Consider the following 21396-nt stretch of genomic DNA (forward strand, 5'->3'; position numbering starts at 1 on the left):
GCAAGTATATATTTTGACCATTTTGCTGCAGATTGTCCAACTCCATAGGGTTGAATGCAATACAAGCATATCAAGGGATGTGTATTGATTGACATGACGAGGGATGCTACAGTGTGCGTCATTATTAGGCAGCTTGTTTTCCTCAGGCAGGCAGGCAGGCAGGCAGGCAAAAAAAAGACTCTGAAAAGTCTTTCAGCAATGGCTCAGATATCGGGGCGGGGGGGCTTGATCACAGAACCGTCCGACGTTTCATCGCAAATAGTCAACAGGGTCGCATGAAACGTGTTATGGGAAAAAAATGAACAAGCATAGATTGGACCACTTAACCCAAAGCACGCTCCCATTTTTTTTTTTCAAACATTGGATTTTCTCCTTGTGATGCCTTTCACTCATCTGAGTGAGGTCCTGCACAGAAGACACGGACGGGATCTGTTGACAGTGCTCTTCACAGGCCTTCTGTTCTGGCTTGACCTCAGGGTTGGCTCGCTCTCTCGCCCTGTCTGTCTGTTCAATATTTCTTTATTCTTACATTGTGCATGTGCATATAATACATACCTCCTTTCCTACATATTTTCTTGCCCGGTTTTCTTGCACATTCCTTGGATATTCTTTTGACTGTAAAATGAATAGAGCACTAAAAAATAACATGTGGCCCCTGGACACACATTGCAGAAGTGTTGGCATGCACACGCACGCAGGCACGCAGGCACGCACACACAAACAAAACAAACAGACAGACAGACAGAGACAGAGAGACAGACAGACAGACAGACAGGGATTTAATGAAACTGTAATGTAAAAATAAATGGAGAGAAAAGGAATAACACCACTTATTAAATCCCGGTTCAGTTCTCATGTAACCTTGTTTGAAATACAACCATTGTTACAAGGCTGTAAGTGCCTCTAAACAGTAGAAAGATGGTAAAGAAGGGCAAATGTTTTAGAAAGGCGAATGCTGGAAGACCTATTTCAGATCCATATGAGGCTTAACAATTAGACACAGCGGTATATCGCTTTTTGGAATGATAGAATTTGATGCCATTCTGTTATGATATTTCAATATACAGTCGTAACAATGACTTTACTGTCAATTCATCTGTACTAATTAAAGGTAACTTCAATGTCATATTTTTCACTGGATTCCATTTCAAAAGCATTACAGCTTTACTGGTTCCATCCATCCATTTTCTGAACTGCTTTTCCTCAGGAGGGGCGCAGGGCTTTACTGGTTACGAAATGGGGGGGCAAAATAAATCCCCTCACAATATTTATGAACACGTCTTGTAAACAAGCACTGCAGTCAATTTAAGCAGTATGCGAGAAGCTAACAAACACATTTAACAAATCACTGGGTTCCCCACGAATAATACAGCACCTTTGACACAATTCATCTGATACAACCACTCAAAATACACCCACAAGAAGTGAAAACAGAGCGCACAGCTCCAAAAAGAAAAGAAAGACTGACGCTAATGCTATGAACGTCTTGGAAACAAGCACTGCAGTCAAGCTACGATGTAAGCTAATGCTAGCGCTAGCGAGAAGCTAACGGATGCATTTAACACATGATTGTGTTCCCCAAGAATAAAACAGCACCTGCACAGTGCTAAAATCAGCAAAAGATTGACGCTAATGCTATGGAAATGAGGGAATCATGGACACGCAATAATACTAAAGAGAAATACTGGTTTTGTGTCATCTCAAGCTTACCGCTTTACTGTGTCCGTCGTTCCCATAGATCCAAGGAATTGAAACTCAATGAAACTTTGGGCGAATCCTTCTCTAAATTGACAAGAGATTTCTGCAACACTCGTCCTTGAGGTGCTTCGCACAGACAAGCAGGACAAAAAACCAAACTCAACCAGGCACCTGTTTGAGGTTCCGATGCCCTGGGGACGGTTGGTGCATCCGACAACGGACCATTTGGATGCCTCGGCCTCGGCCTCGGCCTCCTTGACTTGTTTGCACTACAAGTCTCTCCGAGTAATAAAGATGGCGGATTTGCCAAACCGTTTGGCCGCACCCACTACTTTGTTTGGCCGCACCCACTACTTTGTTTGGCCGCACCCAGTACCTCGTTTGGTAGTCCCGCCCCAACACCTGAACCAAGTAAAAAAATAAAAAATAATAGCCCACAAACAGATCAGCAGCACCTGGAGGGAGGGATTAGATCAGGGGTGGGCAATTCCGGTCCTCGGGGGCCGGTGTCCTCGATGTTTTCTATGTCACCCTGTTGCAACACACCTGATTCAAATGGTCAGATGATTAGCAAGGTCTGCAGAAGCTGGATAACGATCCGGAATTCCCCACCCCTGGATTAGATGAAATTGTTCTACAATCCCGGAGACTCCCAAGTGCACAATAAACTGAATTTGATAGCTAAAAAAGTCATACGTCTTCTTTAAATAAGAAACACATCATTAAAAGAGTACATTTAAGATTTGAATACCTTGACATTGACTTAGCTAAATCTATGAACGCGGAGGTGGAGAGGAAGTGCGGGAGATATCATTGTTTGGAAGGGGAATCCCGGGGAAAAGCGGTGTTGAGGATGGATGAATGGGTGATTTATTTATTTATTTTTTTACTTCAAAACTGAGTATCTATTAAAAACTACATTTCAATTCATTTAAAATTCATACTAGAAACAGGGATGCCCGATCGATGGGCGATCGATCGGCGACCGCTCGCGATCAGTGGATTTTCGTGAAAAGAGCATGATGGGAATTGTTGATCACAGACCTCCAAGCCAATCAACACGGTCGATCATCGCCCTAAACCTTAGGACCTAAGCCCTAAGCTCTTGTTGCACAAATATAACACATGACAATCATGCAGAATGCAGATTCTTTTTTTTTTAACGTTGAACCAATGTGTACATTGTTAATGACTTTCAGTAAGCAAGATCTAGTGAACTTCAATTCATTTTGAAGAATGAACCTGGTTGTCACTAACACACAACTTTGAGTCACAGTTTGTTAGAAAGAAAGAAAAACTGTGATATAAATGTTAGTGTTCAAATATGACACACAACTGGCAACACAAATACACATAGTATACAGCATGGATTAACGTCCTGAAAACTTTCTAAAGAAAATGTATTGCGCCACGCAATGCATTGTGGGAATTAAGTGGTGGGGGCATATATGCAGTGTTCTATAGAATTTCCAGTTGGATACCCAAATGGCAAAGTATGCTTCAGCCCTAATTGAGACTGCAGATAAGTGGCTCAGTATTACAGTCAAATAAAGCAATCAAATCAAAGATGTTGATGGTGAAATAAATTTCAATGAATGTTTTGTCCACACACACACACACACACACACACACACACACACACACACAGAGTTAGATCCATGCTCATTGAACATGCTCAGGGTCATGCGATATAGTGGGAGACACACAGGAAGAAAACTTCACTCGCACGGTTCCGATAACACACCAAGTGTGAACTCTTAAGCAGATTGCAGACTCATTGGACTGACACCCTAACCAATCATTTTCCCTTTGCCAATCCACTAACTCACCATCTTCTGTGGGCACATAGATGTTAAGGTAGAGGCAGTCCTCACTCTGGTCCTGGACGTACGATGACACCACATCAATACTGTTGGTGAACCACACCGGCAGCATGACATCAGGAAGGCGGCCCTCCACAATGTTCTGGGGGCACACCGGGGCAAAGCGCGTTGCATTGCGGATATCCGGCCACGGCGCTAACGTCTCCGGTGGCTGAAAGCGGCGCTCGCCTGTCGGCGGAGCCGCGAACGGGACGCCCAGAAACTGTACCACCGGGCCCAAGATCTCATTGTTCAAGTCCTTCTTGATCCCACGGAGCTTGCCGTTGGTGGTGGTGACCACTGGGTCGTTTTCATACATTTTCTCAGCATTCACAGCACACATGTGCATTAGCAGGACAGCCAGCCATTGAAAGCACCATTTACTGGTACTCGTGCGACGCTTCGTACCGACGTATCGCATTTTCTTGCTGCACATAGAAATAGGCTGAAGTAGGAGATGTCCGATCCGTAGATGCTCCCTCAATGTAGCCATCGCTCTGTTCCTTTCCTTTTTTTTCTTTTTTTTCCTGTGAATTTCAATATAGTCCAAATAGTAAAATGTTGTCCTTCCTTTGCTATTTTTGGGCGAGATGACAGATGACAATCCAGAATACCAAAACAGATTGTTTAATCCAGCCCCTGCAACAACAAAAAAAGAGGGGGGGTTGCAACAATTAGTACTCACATGAAAATAAATGGTGGGGGAGAGGGGGTTCATACAGTTTTGTTTAGTTTTTTTGTCAGAACCAGATTTATAATTCATAATGAAAATAACAAAGGTTGAATTCCATCACAATCGTTACATGACTAATTACAAAGACATACAGATTGTATGATTGGCCACGCAACGGTCATATAAATGTGAAGAGAATTTAAAATGGTTTCTTGGAAAACAATTAGGAAAGCAACACCTGTGCAGTTTGGATGAAACGCAAAGGATTATCAAGGAATAAATGAATTTGGTGAATATCTTATCGTAGAATTCGGTGAAAAGTAAACATGGGCATATCAGCGGAAAGAACATTCATGAGAAGTGGTGAGTCTAGGTGGATGGGAGGAGGGCCGGAAGGCTGAAGACAGCATTGAGTAGATGTTTTCCTTGAGGGGTGAGCTATGTCGATCAGAGCCCCAGGGACTGACTGCATGAACCGATATAGCCCAGCCACTATCTCCAGAAAGAACACCAAGGCTAGGCAGTACTATACATATAATGAATAAACAAATTCAATTACAAAAGCAGATAGGGACACCAAACAACTTACTTCATTACTACCTACACAAGGTTATATTTGGATCAGAATGGAATAGTTCAGTGGGTGCTTATATTTTCAGACTTGATATGGGTCAAAAATATGAACATTTGGACTATTGTTGGAGAACTGCCAGTCTGCTTCCTAACCAAGAATTTTGTAGGACCTTTACCAGTGTAGAGTTTTCATTACTGATTATCTTAACCAATTCAGTTCCTGTTCTAGGGAAAAGTGTCATTCATTAAATCCATTGAAAACATGATTTGCACAATTAATACGTACACACACACAACCTCAAATACCCTCTTGCTAAGTCAAGAATGTTTTCGAAAAAGATAGCTGCACAACTGAGCCCCCAATGGCTGGAACTATCAAAAGGCTTGCACACACATGAAAAATTTGAAAAATTAAAATCCTTCGTCAAGAGATAGCAATCAGTTTTGGGAACGATCTGGATAGATGGATGAGAGAGAGAGAGAGAGAGAGAGAGAGAGAGAGAGAGAGAGAGAGAGAGAGAGAGAGAGAGAGAGAGAGAGAGAGAGAGAGAGAGAGAGAGAGAGAGAGAGAGAGAGAGAGAGAGAGAGAGAGAGAGAGAGAGAGAGAGAGAGAGAGAGAGAGAGAGAGAGAGAGAGAGAGAGAGAGAGAGAGAGAGAGAGAGAGAGAGAGAGAGAGAGAGAGAGAGAGAGAGAGAGAGAGAGAGAGAGGAGAGAGAGAGAGAGAGAGAGAGAGAGAGAGAGAGAGAGAGAGAACATTGAGTGATACACAATTAAACAGATTATCTATCAGGTTTAAGAGATAAATTGCAGCCACACAGTCAAAAAGGCATAAGCGTCTGAACGGTGTTGGATGTCATAGGGACGAATTGGATCCCGGGCGACTTATTGAAATCAGTCTATTGTTTGCGCAAACTGAGACCATGTCGATGTAAATGTGCCAGGTCTGTCAGCCGTCTGAAATGGATTTGCCGAAGAAGCACGACGATTGTTTCTCCACATTATTCATTTCCACTCAGAAGAACGACATGACGACATGAACCATATACACACACGTATTTGAATTTGGCCGCCCGGCCCATTCCCCCGGCATCCTATGTCGTGCCATTAACACATTCAAATCACTGCATAGGCTGGCTGTGTCAACTCATAAATCCTGACATGCCATACTACCCAATTCCTGACGAGAGAATTTGACAAACATGTTCATTTACCATGATGTTAAGAGTCTCCAGTCTGCTGCTTCGTCCACAACAGTCCTCGGTGCACTGCGTATCGCTGGAAAATGGAGTCTTTTTTTTTTGTCGACATAGCCCGTACGAAATGCAAGGAATAAGTACTAGAAATAAGAGACCTCAAAATAATGGATTCAAATCATGACACTAGCGAACAAAAAAGGGGGAACTCCACTTCAACCGCCCACCCCCCCGCCCCCAAAAAAACAGTGGGTAATCGCAGGTGTTTCAGTGATTCACGTCGATATTAAGAATTGCTTTCTACGACGAGCATGCAGTCACTACGTACTCGCACAGAGAGAGGGCTAGACGCACAAACCGTCTACTTCAGAAATGGCGGCGATGCTGGAAAGATGAACGTGATTCCACCACCGCCCGCTCCTCAAGATACAGGCTGCATTTGGATGATATATATATATATATATATTTTTTTTTTTTTTTTAAATCCTCTTTCTCATCTTCATACAGCTTTAATGCGCGCAGCGGTTGGGGGTGGAGAGTGACCTACCTCGCACAAGCTATACAAAAGCGATTCTGTCTACACACGCGAGCGCGCGCGCGCACATATTAAATATAAATATACCTACGAATCAATCTACATACTGTATATCTTTCCGCAACGACAGTTCAGTGTTCCTGTTGAAAAAAAAAAGAACAGCATCAAGTGGATTCATTATTGCATCCATTATTATGTCATTACTTTTAATATCGTAGTTGTTAGTCATTATTAATTATTATTATTACATGCGAAAACCACCAGTTTGGCTATCGCGCCATTTCATGACCCAGTACAGGAGCAGGCGTCAAAGCTTTATTAAAATATTGGAAAAAATATATCTTTACGGCCGTGTCTATTCACACGCTGTCAATGTACACTTCATTTTAGCCTTACTAAAAGTGCCGGGTCAAAAACAACCTCATTTTTTGGGCTGTGTTGAGCAAAACAACCCAGGAAATTGGCCCAAATTCTTGGATCGGTTCAATTTTTAAGGCAGCGATTTTAAGGGCGCGAAATTGTGTTTTTTTTTTCATGAATTTACTGCACGGCCACTCAGCGATGTCGTTTAGGCAGGGATTTCTGTCTTGACCAATGAGAAGAGCTGTACTATTGGGTCTTGACCATTGAGAAGATCATGAGAATAAGCATACTATCAACGTAGCGCGCGGGGGGGAGTGAGGGGGCGCACGCACACAGGCTTATTTGTGGCATCCTTTCGTAATACATTCTCTTTTTCAATAAATGTTTTCCCAAGACCTTTGCATCCAGGGGATTTTTTTGAATTCAAAATCTAAGCCATTGATTGGCCTTTTTTTGCGTCAAAGTGGGAGTGCAGGCGACTCAACTTACTTCACGACAAGCGGCCATTTGGCAGACGTGAGCAAAAACTCTCCAAAAATGAAGCTTCAAGCTGTTTATTGACACACTCAGCTGAAAGGTACAGTCAAACAAAAGCAGAGAATTACATGTGCGTTTATAGCAACCACATAGCCTCTGCTTGTTGAATGCTAATACATATAAAAGTAGAAACGACAGTAACAATTAGCATTTCAGTGGCAGTTTTGTTACACTTTAAGCGCAGATAGTTGAACATAAAGGGTGCGACACACATTAAAAGCATCTAACAACAGTCACACAAGTCACATGCTCCTCAAAAGGCCGAAAGTCAATTGACTCCTTTGTTTATTTTTGTGTGTATTCAGTGAGGTTATGTTCTGCCACCCAAGCTTCTTTTTCCTCTCAAACAAAGTTCCAAAATTGATGGAGGGAGACGTACTACAAAGGTGGGTGCCCATGCATCATATGATTCCATCTTTTTTTTTTTCCTTTTCACCCCAACATTTCAATTCCCTCTTCAGCATTACAGCGCAAGCTTGACCTCCGAGTAATGACTTTTTGGTAGTTAAACCTCTGACTATAGCATTTAATTACTGTCTGTATATTATGTCCAAAGTCTCCAGCCATTCGCATTGTCATCAAACCCCAGGCAACAAGTGAATATCACCTGCAGGTACCCCGGGGCTCAAATGATGAGTAATAAAGTTCTTCCAAATCAACAACTTCAAATCTACTTCCTTTATTGTATTACCAATACTGAAAATCAAGAAGATAAAGACACATGGTACTTGAATGAATTAAACCTGCATATTTAGGACTAAGACAAGGTTTCAAGGGCACTCAGACGTCCCTTTACGCAGAGGTTCCTCTCGTGATACGAGCCATAAACGAGGGACCCTTGGGTTGAACTCTGCAACCTGAGCAGCTATTGAAATCCACAATTGTCACCAATGTTTTTGAGTCGAGGCAAGGGTTCATTTGGGCATCTGAAAAAGAAGCAAACTTGAGATCGTCTGCGTTGGGAACACTAAGGCTTGAAGAAATATGCGGAATAAGAAATGGGCTTCCAGGACGGAAGATTGAAGTATTCTTTGCTTCCCGGGCCATCCGTGTCAAAACTTGGGGAAGTCATATTTTGGACAGGGCACAAAGAAGTGAGCATACAGACAGGAAGGCTGGCTGGCGCTGGGAGGAAGGTGGTCCAAAGAATTAAAACGTTGCACCGTGGTACTGCTTTTGGCAGTCACTCAAACTGTGCGTGGAGACAGAGCGAGACATCTAGAATACCAAACAAAAAGAGACATAGTGCGGTCGGTCATTCATTAAATAGCAGACTCCGACAGTCGAGCAAAGGGATCGGGCAAATGGATCAAATATCGACAAGCGGTTGAGCCGATCCTAGAGTCATTTATCCATTTCGTTACAGTAGTCCAGATCGATATCTTATCTTCATCTTGGATGGTGATTTATTTCCAAATTGATGTTGTCATAACATGCAACCAAATCCTGATGGCTTCCTGCACTTGACTTACTTGCAAATGTTTGCCACGTCCCCATACAGAAGACGATCTTTCCACCACCACCACCACCACCACCACCAAACTTAACTGTCAATCTTGGATCCATACAGGCTCTGGTAAATCTCCTGCAGTATTTGCGGTGTAATTCAACTCGAGATTGATATGATGAATCTACCTTCTGCCACTTTTCCAGCGTCCGTTCGTTTAGCGGGCTGCGAGCCCAGTGGAGCTCTGCTGCAGAGGAAAAGTGGCTGGCTTTGGATTTTCTAACCAACAAACGTCTCTCTGATCTCCAGGTTTTTTTTTTTTTTTTTTTTTTTTTTATTAATTCTTTATACTTGACGCTGAGACACAACATTAAAGGTGCCAGCCACCTCTACAGCTTCTTAATAACCAAGGCTTTGGTCGCAGGGTGGCTTCTTGGCATGTTGTTAGAGGTCAAGTTGCACTTCAAGTGAAGGTCTGAGGTGCTTGGGTTCTTTTAATACACACCCATTATTTACGTAACCCATCAATGAGTGAGCACAGGTGAGATTGCAAACTACAATCGGGTGCATTGTAAGGCAGATTGACAAAACAAAGGTTTGTCAGTTAGATTTTTCTGTGTTCATTAAAAGATTAATATTTCTGCAATGAAGCTAATTTATTTTCATATATTACACCTCATTCAAGAGAACTTCAGGTTTCATATTAAAGTAAGTATTAAAGTACATACATATATACGTATACATACATACGTATACATATACATACGTATACACACATACATATACACACACACATACATATACACACACACACACACACACACAGTCGCCATCAGGGACCACAGAAAATCAACTGCTGTGACTAAATAATAACAATAATGACAATCTACATGACGAGTTTTAAAACTCAAAGGATGACCAGTTCATCAAATAAACAAAGACTTACGGACAGTATTGAGCTGCTGCTGTTTTCCGAGTTCAATCGTTGTTTTTTATCATCTGGGGTAGTGTTGGAGATAAATGCCCTCTGGAGCACACGCTTCGGAGTCTTTGTGAAAGAAAATGCCCTCGTCACCTAGAACACATTTAAATGACAGTTATCAAAATGTTCTTGGAATATTCTGACATGTCATGACCATGACTACCTTCCTAACAATCATGCTGCTGATTTGTCTAGCGAATAAGCTCAACAAATTGATTCAAGTTGATAAAAATCAATATTCAGTGTTGGCAACAAATTTCATGATGGATTGTTGTGGCATTGTTAGCGCATCACTCCCTTGCTGCCACGTCACAATTCACAGAGCTGATCATTTTTGAATAGTTTTCGATAATGTCATTAGGCCAGCTCTTATAGGAAATCTGATTTCATTTTCATACAAATGGAATGCATCAAAAGCTAATTTTGTCAAAGTAAAAAAAATCCATTTTGAAAATAACTATTTTTGCTTTGACCTTTTTGGACGTTTTCTTGATGGCTCTTGAGGCTTTGCTGAGAGTGCTGGCCATATCTTTGGTGTTGAGCTGCAGAGAGTCTGGGTCTGTAGCGTGAATTAGGTCACCCTGTTGATGGGATCCAAAAACAAATAAATAAATTGCGCTTCAAGAAATCATTTCTTCTTGCTATTTCCCTATGGCACATTCAAATCAACAGAATCAAATGGTTCCTTTTGGAGTTTTCTCTGGCCTCACGGGTGTCAATCATATATGTCACCTTGCTACCTGAGAGTATGTATGTAGCCCTTTCTGTAATTAAGGGCTGTAGGTATAAATACACATACATTTGACTTGACGTGTGCGCTTTGGAGCATTACCGCATCAGTACGGCAGATGGTGTTGGCCACATGGCGACAAAGCGTTCGAAGCCAGTCGCTTTTCACCGTTTCCTCTCCGGCCAACTGGAAGCTGAACAGCATGTTCTCCTGTACGGTGGGCGGGTGAACGACTAAAGCAAATGCGTTGACGCATTCTGAAAGGAAGAGCAAAAAAACATACATCCAGGACAAAAATGTGCAACCCAGATTATTCTCGTATTTGTCATGACAATCTACCTGTACAGCTAGTTGGATTGCTAAATGACATCTGGACAATTAGATCATGTTTCAATATCGATGAAATGCACATGCGACCGGTCGCTCATCTCACCTTCTGTGTCACGCAAGTCCAAGACTCTTCGAATTTGTGAGAGCGGCATCAAAGTGATGTGCTTCAGCGGAGGTGGCGCTTTTGTTTGCCCCAGTGGACTCTTAAAAGTGTTGGTAACTTTGTGTCGTTTCCTTGCGATCTGAATCCAAAGAAACAAGTGGTTCAAAGGTAGCCATCATTTCCCTAATGGACACGACAGTCTTCTCCAACCAGTAAATGAGGCGCTTGAAAAGCCCAGAAAGAAGTTACCTCCAAACAATCAGTGAAGAGGAAGAGTGTGACATGTTCGCCGCGGTCACACGGTTGGTCACCAAGCGCAATGGTTTCCACTTTATAAACCAGACTGCGGTGGGAGGACAGCAAGTTGGCCTGCAGAGAGACAGAGAGACACAGAGAGAGCGAGACAGAGAGACAGACACAGAGAGACAGAGAGAGCGAGCGAGAGACAGAGAGAGCGAGCGAGAGACAGAGAGCAATACCATAATGACAAGGTCAAATGGAAAGACACATATCCTGATGCATAATCATAAAATCACGTGAAAACAATGGATTCAAGTTAGGCTCGCTACAGCCACAATGACACGCATACAAGTACTTCCTGTACCACAAAGAGAGAGCGTTAGGGCTAGGGTAACCCTAACCCAAGTACTTCCTGTACCACAAAGAGAGAGTCACCATTTTAAAAAGCCCACCAAGGGCATATGGGGGTCTTTAAAAACCTGAATAATGCCAATGTTTGGGTTTAGCAGGGTTACTGGCTGCATGTCAACGTCACTGTGCAGGAGTGGAGTCATGTGCTCTGTCATTCATAAATGACCTGCCTTGAAAGATGCCTCGTGTGCTTACGTCATGTTAACTCAAACAATAACTGGTGAACGGGCCGTCAAATGCTCATTCCCACACAAGAATGATGCAACGTCAAGTTTGGGTGATTTTTGAAGGAGACAAACGAGATCAAGTCAGACTTACGGGACATCCGTCAACTTCATAAACAACGTCAAAGATTTGCTTCTGACCATCCGTCTTCCTCTTGTCCTCGTTAATGTGACTGGTGGAGCACAACATTAGATCAAAATTCTCACGTGGGTTCCATACTTACGTTTCGTTTTTTTGGGGTTTTTTTTTTGTTACCACCGATTTGAAAAATGGTTTGGGCAGTTATATTAGCGTGACAATAAACCCATTGATAATCCCAAATGAGATTCACTCACGTCATAACTTCTTTTAGAGACTCGATTGCTTTCTCCAGTTTCAGCTTGTCAGGGTTCTCATCTGATGTGTGCTTCTTTATGTCTGGAATGGTAAGCAGAAAAAAAAAAACTTATTTCAAGGGCGAGTGCGTAGGGGGAGAGGTGGGTTGAAAGTTGTAGCATAGAGAAAACAAAAGCCATGTCGACTTGAACATGCAACCCTTGCAGAAGAATGTCGAGCCAGCGAAGCTAACACGATTGGCACGTGAACCGGCACGCAACGACATCCAAATTTCTCCCAGGCATGTGCACAAACGAGCGCAAGTTACCATTTAGAAGTAGAGCCATACTAGGAAGTCTCTGTACAGGTCTGATGAGGAGCTCTACGAGTGCCTGGCGCCCACATTCTGGCTTGGCCTGGTTGATCTACATAGAAAGATTATTCAAATGGATTGATCCAGCGCTTTTCAGAGAGCCTCATTTTATAATGGGTTGTTGTGATAAAACAATGAATAATAATACAATGAGGCGGGTCTTTTTCGTATGGATGCCGTCGCCGCACGTTACAAATGGAGGGCGTTTCCACAAATGTACAGTTAACAAACAACGATGGTCAAAAAGTAGAAACATAAACATACGTCGCCAATGGCTCGCTTGACATACCAACTCCGCCCGGCACGGGCATGAATACAAATCCCTCTTTGCTGTAATACGTATATTTATTTATGACTATCCATTTCAAAAAGATGGTTAAAATAGTGTATAAAATTGTAATTTCAGGGGGGGGGGGAAACAGCCCCCCCCTCACAATGAAATCATTATTTACCCTCATCCAACAGTTATTGCATTGCTGCTTGTGGTTTGTCTTACCTTTAGAAATGCATGGAAGCGTGGCTTTTGTTTCTCACATTGAACAACAGTATCCTTACTCATTTCAAAAAAGTTTACAAAGGGAGGGTAGGCCTTCAAAAGCTCCTTTGACTGGGGAGAGAAGATGGGAAAAAATTAGATCAGGGATGGTCGCAGGGGTGTGGTGCTGGCCATGGGAAGGAGGAAGTACAGACACTTTTGTTACTTGTAGGCCAGCACCAGAGCTCTGCACGATTTATGCCCATTGGCCCAAAAAAAAAAGCTATATATATATATATATATATATATATATATATATATATATATACACACACGCGCGCGCGCACACACACACAATGTATATATCAACATACACGCGCATATACACACACACACAACATACGTATACATGCGACATTTGCACTTACGTATTTAAGGATAATATCTCCTACGCTCTTTTCTTCTGACCATTCTCTCAGGAGGCCCTCAAGGTCACTCTGGAGAGGAAAAAGCATTTGCTCTTCAAAAATTGCATAAAAGGTGCAGCGACAAAAACTGGTGGAGAATATGTAGACAACCTTTATTCTGGTGTGAACCTCATAGATGTCAGGGATGCATCCAAATATTGTTTTAATTTCTTCTGGGGCAAGGATGGGTCCCCCCACCTGACCATCTTTTTCAAGTGGAAGCTTGAAAATCTGCAAATATGACAATATGCTTGTATTAGTTGATGATCAAAGGGATGGCAATGTATTAGCAGATCTACTGAAACGAAACACGCAATCCAATGTGCTTATTGGCCATGACATATCCTTTGCGAGCGACGTCACTCTTTGGCGGTCCAGCCCGACAATATTCAAAATGACGTGTACGTTTTGAATGAGCAGAAACACAAAAAGTCATAAAAAGCCCAGCACTTTTTTCCCCCCTTTGTCAAATACTATGTGTCCTGGCTCAATAAAGGTTGGGAAACACGGTATGCTAGAAGAAGAGTGGAGTCATAGAAGAGCGGAGTCATGGAGGCTACAAAAGCCTGCTCCCAAACGGCAGCCTTTGTTCAGGGCCCAGCCGCCCCCATAGAAAAGGAAGAGCAAATTTGAAAGCTTTAAATCACTGCGCAGTGGCGGCGTGCTTGAAAGTGACGTGGTTTGCTCGACAAATGTGATCTCTTGACACAGCCGTGGTTTGATACGATTCCCATTCATTCAAAGGGCACAACTCAACCTACCTGGAGTACGGTGTTCAAAATGGCGACGTAGTTGCTTTCAGTTTGATAGAGCTCCTTAGTAACTTGCCACCGGGCCGATTGTTTAGGCGGGGCTGCGGTCTTTGAACTCTCTGGGATAACAAAACAAATACACCTCCAATTTGAAAGACCCTGTGAAAATGTGAACTCCAAAAAGAATTGCTTTATGCTTCCCTCCGCCCATTTTCTACCAATTGTCAGAGGGACAGTCGAAATGTCATATTGACATTAAGAATCGAAGCCGATGCCGTGACAGCAATGACCGTCATATCAATTCCAAACGCAGGGAAGGGCAGGGCAGGGCAGGGCAGGGCAGGGCAGGGCAGGGCAGGGCAGGGCAGGGCAGGGCAGGGCAGGCTCCATGTCCTCCGGTGTGAGTGGTCAACACATAACCTACTTTTGCTTCTACAAAAGATACCATCTTACCAACAAAAGATCTGTCAGGTGTGATTGTAACGTCGAGCAACGAGCCCAACGACAGCAAACGTTCCGCCGACAGCCTTTTCGGGGGCGGAGAGAAGGGCAAAATCTCCGTCTCCTTTGTGAGGCGAGCAAGCGTGTCCCTTAAATGCTGACGCTTTCGGTTACTGGTGGGGGTAGAGAGTGACAGGAGGGACACTGCTTTCTTCATGGCTGGGCTGACATTCTGAACAACAACAAATAACAATTATCCCATGTCCGTTGGGGAAAACAAGGTTAAAAACATTTCAGAGCTCTGGGATGGACACGGAGCAACCTGTTTGCGCTGTTCATCGATTCATAAGAAAATACTGACAGATTAATCAATGATTGAAAGAATTGTTAGCAGCCTGTTAATAAATACAGCAAGCTTGCCTTTTCATAGTGGTACATGGACTCTCCGGCTCGAGCATCCATTTGAATGCTTCCCCAAAACCACTATAAAAGAAGAATGTACGTGTTAATAGCGTCTGTCATAAGTGTCATCGAAAAATGATAACAGACAAAATATTTTAAGTTCAGGCCAACGAGATCACATTTTGGGTCTAATATACTCGGGAACGTGGTATATATATTGAAGTGTATATATATATATATATATATATATATATATATATATATATATATATATGTATTTGTCATCCAAAATACAAGACGTCTGTCTACCTCTTGTTTGACCACAAAGACTTTCTTTGAAGAACAATACGGCAGCTCCTTTATCGAATCCTCATCCACCACCATGTGTGTACATCTTTCATTTCCAACGTTCAGATATTTTCCACCTACATTCAGAGAACAATGATAATAAACCACATGCACAAAAAGTTGCCTTATTCCAATAATTTCCCTTCCATAATTGACTAAATGGTCATGTAGTTCAATAGCTTGCGTTATACTGCTGCACTTCAGAGATAGCTAGCCAGCTAGCCAACCAGCTAGCCAACCAGCTAGCCAACCAGCTAGCCAACCAGCTAGCCAGCCAGCCAGCCATCTTTTGAAATTCATTTATTCATATATTAGTAGTGAATGACACTTTTGAATATCTGTTATCCTCTCTTTTATGTGCCCACTCTTAAGTATGGATACTGCTGGACATTGAATTTCCCCCTGGGATCAATAAAGTTATTAGCAAATGAAAAACAAAATGTGTTTCTTGTTCAAAAATATTGACTACAAACTAAAAAGACACCTCAAATCACTGACCATGTTTCACAGTCCTCTCTTCCATATTTGTTCTCTCGTCATCTGAAAAGCCGCAAAAACTGAGGATGCAGTCTTGGAATGGCGGTACTTTGAATTCTGTTTGAAAATCATCCTCTCCTGCATGGAATGACCTGATATTATTGAAAAGAAAGAGGACAAGGTTAGTGGCAAAAATGCAATTCTCCCTAAAGAAGAGAATACAATTGTCTGAACTTTACTGAAAGATGTCACTATAAATAAGTGTACTAGGCATTCGTCACTGTACTTGACTCCATGCACCAGATTGGTGTTCCAATCTTGAGGTGTCCAGTCACTAATAATCTGTCTGAGTGAGAATATTCGCTCCTATAAAAATGATGATAAATGATGGGAAAGCTTTGAAAAACCGCAAACTTACCCGTCATTTCTTTTCTCCCAAGCTTTGCATATCCACGACGGAGTGAGGATGGGTGTCCCCATACACACAGCCAGCTAAAACAAACGGACATACGTAGTATTAAACAGCAGCTCGGCTCACATTTGAACCGAGGGAGTAGCTCAAGGGACCGTTGCAGACGGACGGATTAGAGCCTACAACACACTATTACAGAAAAAAGCTCCACGGCTGTCCGTGTCTTTCTTGCTGCCTGAGAAGATGTCGTCTTCCGGTCCTAACTACTAGCATAGCGACAATTATGATTTTTTTTTTCAATAGGAAAAGGTTCCTTCATTTTCAATTGGCAACACAGGCCAGTAATGTTATGAATTTGACTTATTGTGTTCATTATGGTCTCATACTTTAGCCCCATCCTGAAGTGACATTATACACAACATTAACAGTTGATAAATCGATACTGAGAGCAGGAAGCGATTATACGCTGTGGCTCCACAGATCTTTTTTCCTGTTCTTTAAGTATATCGTTTCAATGTGTTTAGTTTGTTTTAAGCACAGGACGCTTTCGCAATTCCGATGCTCAGCTCTAATCCCCACGAGAGTCTTAGCATGTACCAACCCTGTATTTTTCTCCATGAGTTGAATGGGCAACCAGATGTGTCACCTTGGTGCTGAAGTCCTTCCGAATGATGCCGCCCATGTGATGAACCAAGTTGACCAAGTTTTTCTACGGTAAGAGAGACAAATAAGGTCACGCCGAGAAGAAGGGCCCACAATATACAAACGATACGTTCAGAGCTGCAAACCGAGTGAAATTCACATTTGGCACTCAGTCATTGACCATCCCTCTCATGTCTCTCTCTCTCTCGGTCCATTGCTCTCTCCGTCTCTCTCCCTCCCTCCGTCCGTCCGTAAGAGTACAATTGAAAAAACATGAAGGACTAAATAATCATCTCACCATTTCTTCTTTATTCCTAAATCCGGTGAAACACAATGATAGATTCAGCATTGTGGTGGAGTACAGGGGGCGACATGAAAATGGAATTGGCTGGAAAACAACAAATCAAACACACTGCTATTGAAATCAGCGCTTTTTCAATATTTAAGGATGCTTAACACATTCATTTTGGTGGAGGCAAGGTTGACTTAAGAGACATTCTTCAAATGCATTCGTCAGTATGACCTCACCTCCTTCTTGAAAGCACAGTAGAACACAACAGGAGGACCTACGATCCTGTTATCACGCTGATAAAGGCCGTGATAATCGGGAGATTTAAAGTCAGTAAGGACAAACACCGTTTCAAAATCTGTGTTCTTTTCATCACTGAACTCTTGGATGTTGTCAGTGATGATGAACGTAGTACTGATTTCCTGTGGATGAAAAAAAGGCAGTAATTGAAGAAGAAAAAAAAAGTCAACTGAATAACCATGAACGCCAAAATAAAATCAAACTAATTTATGAGACAAAATATCTAGTTGAATGCAGCTTTTAAATGTTCCAATAAATGCAAACTAGGACCCACAGCCACTAGATCTGTGTGCAAAAGGCATACATATGCATATATGCAAATATGAATTCAGTCAAGTTGTGTTCATGTATATAAAAATCATGAAACAATGACTTGCAAATTGATTACAATATCATTATTTATAAATCCCAAATATCATATATTGAAGAAAAAAAGGGAAGTCATAGTCATTAAATATAAATCACTTCTGACAAATGTAGTCAGTGTCAATCAGTACTCATGCAACACCTCTACAAGTTTGATGAAAACATTAGAATGTACCATATTGACAATGGACTTTTTCATCATTTTCTCTTCTGGACACGATTCATTTCCTCTTATGTTTACCACAGGTACCTCCATTACTCTTACATCCTGTGGAGGGGAAAAGCAAATGAAACTCAATGTGGGGGCACAATTATTTTGGATGCAATCAAATTCCTAGCATAGAAATTAGTTTGGTCGTAGTTTTGCCGGCTTCACTTCTAATAGGTTCCGAGTCATAGGGACAAACAAGGAGATCGGAAGAGACCCAAACTGGGTCTTGAGGGTGACTCCAGGCGGTATATAGATGTATGGATAGATGTATGGATAGATGTATGGATAGATGTATGGATAGATGTATGGATAGATGTATGGATAGATGTATGGATAGATGTATGGATAGATGTATGGATAGATGTATGGATAGATGTATGGATAGATGTATGGATAGATGTATGGATAGATGTATGGATAGATGTATGGATAGATGTATGGATAGATGTATGGATAGAGAGACGTATAGAGACAGAGGTATAGAGACAGACAGACAGACAGACAGACAGACAGACAGACAGACAGACAGACAGACAGACAGACAGACAGACAGACAGACAGACAGACAGACAGACAGACAGACAGACAGACAGACAGACAGACAGACAGACAGACAGACAGACAGACAGACAGACAGACAGACAGACAGACAGACAGACAGACAGACAGACAGACAGACAGACAGACAGACAGACAGACAGACAGACAGACAGACAGACAGACAGACAGACAGACAGACAGACAGATAGATAGATAGATAGATAGATAGATAGATAGATAGATAGATAGATAGATAGATAGATAGATAGATAGATAGATAGATAGATAGATAGATAGATAGATCATTTGTACCTGCAGTGCTTTCACCAGTTCAGTGTTTTTGCACGCCTCGCCCACGAGAACAATCCTTGGCTCCACTTTTGGCAGCATATCTGTGTGCGAGAGCGAGGGAGAAGCAAAGCAAGCCAGCAAAAGAGAAATAGCGAGAATGAGAGATTCACCGTTTTGGGTCCATCTTAATGACAACTTTTAGAATGTAATTAGACGTGGAGTAAACTTTACTCAATTTATGTAAGCGTATCGTTGCTTCCTATTTCAGGTACCCTTTCCCAAGATAAGGATTCTACCCAAATAAAGTGTCTTCAAATTGCTACCTCATATTTAATGGGTTGAGTACATATAATGATCAACCGCAATGTGCAAGAGATGTGTACAGTGAATCTAAATCTCAATTGCAAATCACTGCACAGTAAGAATAAAATTAAATTAGGCATCCAATCCAGGCTAACCTTCTCTATCGTCACATGCCGTGCCGAGTAATAAATAGTCCTTGGTGGGTTCTTCGATCCTTGAATCATATGCGGAGGAATCCACCAGCAGACTCCGACCAAAGGTTAAGATGCTGTTGTCAGCCATCTCGAGAGAATGGGGGGGCAAGCTGTCACACACATACACACACACACACACACAAACAATGATGTAGAAGTAAGATGACAGGTGGCAAAAAGAAAAAAAGACATTATCTGGAGTCAAGATTCAAATAAAACGTCGTACTCAGTGCTGAACATAACAGAAAGCCCGTTTGATATTTCCAACACACTTTTCTGGCGCAATCAGTTGCGAGCAATTGAAACACTCCTCACGTTGCATACTCGATAACTGACCACATTTACCGTGGATTTAAGGGACTGGGAATCCGAGCCGAGATGAAGATTCTATCCAAACAACGCAAACAATTCGGGTAAATAAGCACTTGGGCTTCTTTAGCTGTTTAGCCAACAGCTCCATAAAACGACCGAGAGCTTCTTTTGATCCCGGAACATTTCTCCTTAAAAGTTGAATCCCCCGTCCATCCTTTTAAACATTGTTTAATAGTCCTAGTCGCCGTGTAGTCCCTTCGTTTGTTGACCGATTGACTAGGAGTCGTGTATATGGAAGGGAACAAATATGTGCGGTTCCAGTTCAAAATGCACGGAGAGCAATGGCGCCAGGCGGCGATTGGACAAAAATGCCAAGAAAGTCCAGTTTCCGCCTGGAAAGCCTTTTGATTGGTTCGTTCAAATGATTACGCGCGACATGAGCCGGTGCCATCTTGGATTGCAAACTACAGCAACAACACTAGATCAAAACACCAATAGACTGGTTGCACAATGGTGCGTTTCGTATGATATTACGAGCTAGGAGACATCTGACATGATAAGCGATATATATCATCGTTTAAGGTTTTGTTTTTTGGATACGTTTTTGATCATAAAGAAAGTAATAGTGTCACAAATGGCAGTAGTACTATTTCTAAAACAGGGGGAGGACGCGTTGAGCTGAAAAAAAAAAGAATGATTGAGCTTCCCTTACTTTATTTTAATTTCTAATCAAAGGTGGCATGTTCAAGCAACCAATCAACTCAATTTGGTTTTGTTTTTTTAAAGTACGACTTTTGTTTTTTTCAAGAACAACACCTTTGACCCCAATCTACCTCCATATCAGCTCCTCTTTTTCTTCGTCTTCTTCTACTTCTTCAGCTCAGTGACCAAGTGGTAGAGTGTGTGTGACGGTCATTGGGACTTTAACTTTCACTTCTTCTTCCGACTAGAAAGGACTGATCACGTCACTAAAAACCTAATTTGGTATGAGTTGAAGTTTTCATTTCCTTTTTGTGTTACGCTTAACATGCCTACAGGTCCAGCAGAGGGTGCGAGTGAGCCGCTAGAAAATGGAGGGTTGGCCTCAAATGGCCTCCGGGCCTTAGTTTGTACACAGCTGTCTTATCGTCACCACGGTCGCAAGTCAGCTTGTTTTTGTAATGTCGGAGGAAGTAGAGAAAACACGGCAAAAACAACTCCAAAGGAACGACGATGCCCCGATTCGAGCCATTTACTGCTGAACTGCGAGGCAAATGTGGCGTCGTGCCTCTAAATACTGAAATATGAATATTCCATACACAAAATGGCTTTCATGCTATGGTTAACATTTGCAGGTTTAATCTGCGTTCATAAATGTCATGATTTTATTGTATTTGAATACCATTAGATCTTTTCTGTTGACGGGGGGGGGAAAAACTGTATTTAACACACTTGGTGGCTTTAATAAATGAGTGTGAGCTTATGATTGTAGTTTCTTCATCCTGTGATTATTGTCAAATTCAATTCTCTGTCAAATTGGGACTGTACAGTGGCACCTTGGGTCTCACTTTGGCTTTTTCAAGTCTTTCTCTCTGGCTTTGTTTT

The 21396-nt window shown here is 42.1% G+C and overlaps 2 protein-coding genes and 1 long non-coding RNA gene across 4 annotated transcripts in view; 1 reads left to right on the top strand and 2 right to left on the bottom strand.

Moving 5' to 3' along the window:
* Window positions 1-6653, bottom strand: part of nlgn1 (neuroligin 1) — a 16074-nt gene extending 9421 nt beyond the window's left edge. Inside the window, exons 1-2 of one of the 2 annotated variants that reach the window (XM_061296406.1) lie at window positions 6018-6653; window positions 3528-4199 (exon numbers count right to left, since the gene is read on the bottom strand). In XM_061296406.1, the coding sequence (XP_061152390.1) occupies window positions 3528-4053 (526 nt within the window). In that variant the 5' untranslated portion in view covers window positions 4054-4199; window positions 6018-6653. Of the gene's footprint in view, window positions 1-1710; window positions 1985-3527; window positions 4200-6017 lie in introns of those variants that run through there. The other variant, XM_061296407.1, reaches the window with a different exon arrangement.
* A 578-nt stretch (window positions 6654-7231) lies between these two features.
* LOC133166478 (uncharacterized) lies at window positions 7232-8352 on the top strand. The gene is made up of 2 exons (XR_009717808.1): window positions 7232-7474; window positions 7740-8352. It is a non-coding gene; the product is annotated as an uncharacterized LOC133166478 (long non-coding RNA).
* ect2 (epithelial cell transforming 2) lies at window positions 7795-20187 on the bottom strand. Its single transcript, XM_061296405.1, is given in 26 exon segments — window positions 7795-8615; window positions 8617-8652; window positions 9828-9956; window positions 10337-10444; window positions 10696-10850; window positions 11027-11165; window positions 11276-11395; window positions 11996-12074; window positions 12238-12319; window positions 12546-12642; window positions 13087-13197; window positions 13494-13562; window positions 13644-13763; window positions 14294-14403; window positions 14738-14957; window positions 15146-15208; window positions 15437-15552; window positions 15974-16104; window positions 16371-16444; window positions 16966-17073; window positions 17305-17394; window positions 17535-17717; window positions 18137-18229; window positions 19025-19104; window positions 19462-19610; window positions 19846-20187. Coding segments are annotated over 25 exon segments (2769 nt in total). The 5' UTR covers window positions 19589-19610; window positions 19846-20187; the 3' UTR covers window positions 7795-8486.
* Between the last annotated feature and the right edge of the window lie 1209 nt (window positions 20188-21396).

The sequence above is a fragment of the Syngnathus typhle genome, linkage group LG14 (assembly GCF_033458585.1).
Source record: "Syngnathus typhle isolate RoL2023-S1 ecotype Sweden linkage group LG14, RoL_Styp_1.0, whole genome shotgun sequence".
NCBI classification, from domain to species: Eukaryota; Metazoa; Chordata; class Actinopteri; order Syngnathiformes; family Syngnathidae; genus Syngnathus; species Syngnathus typhle.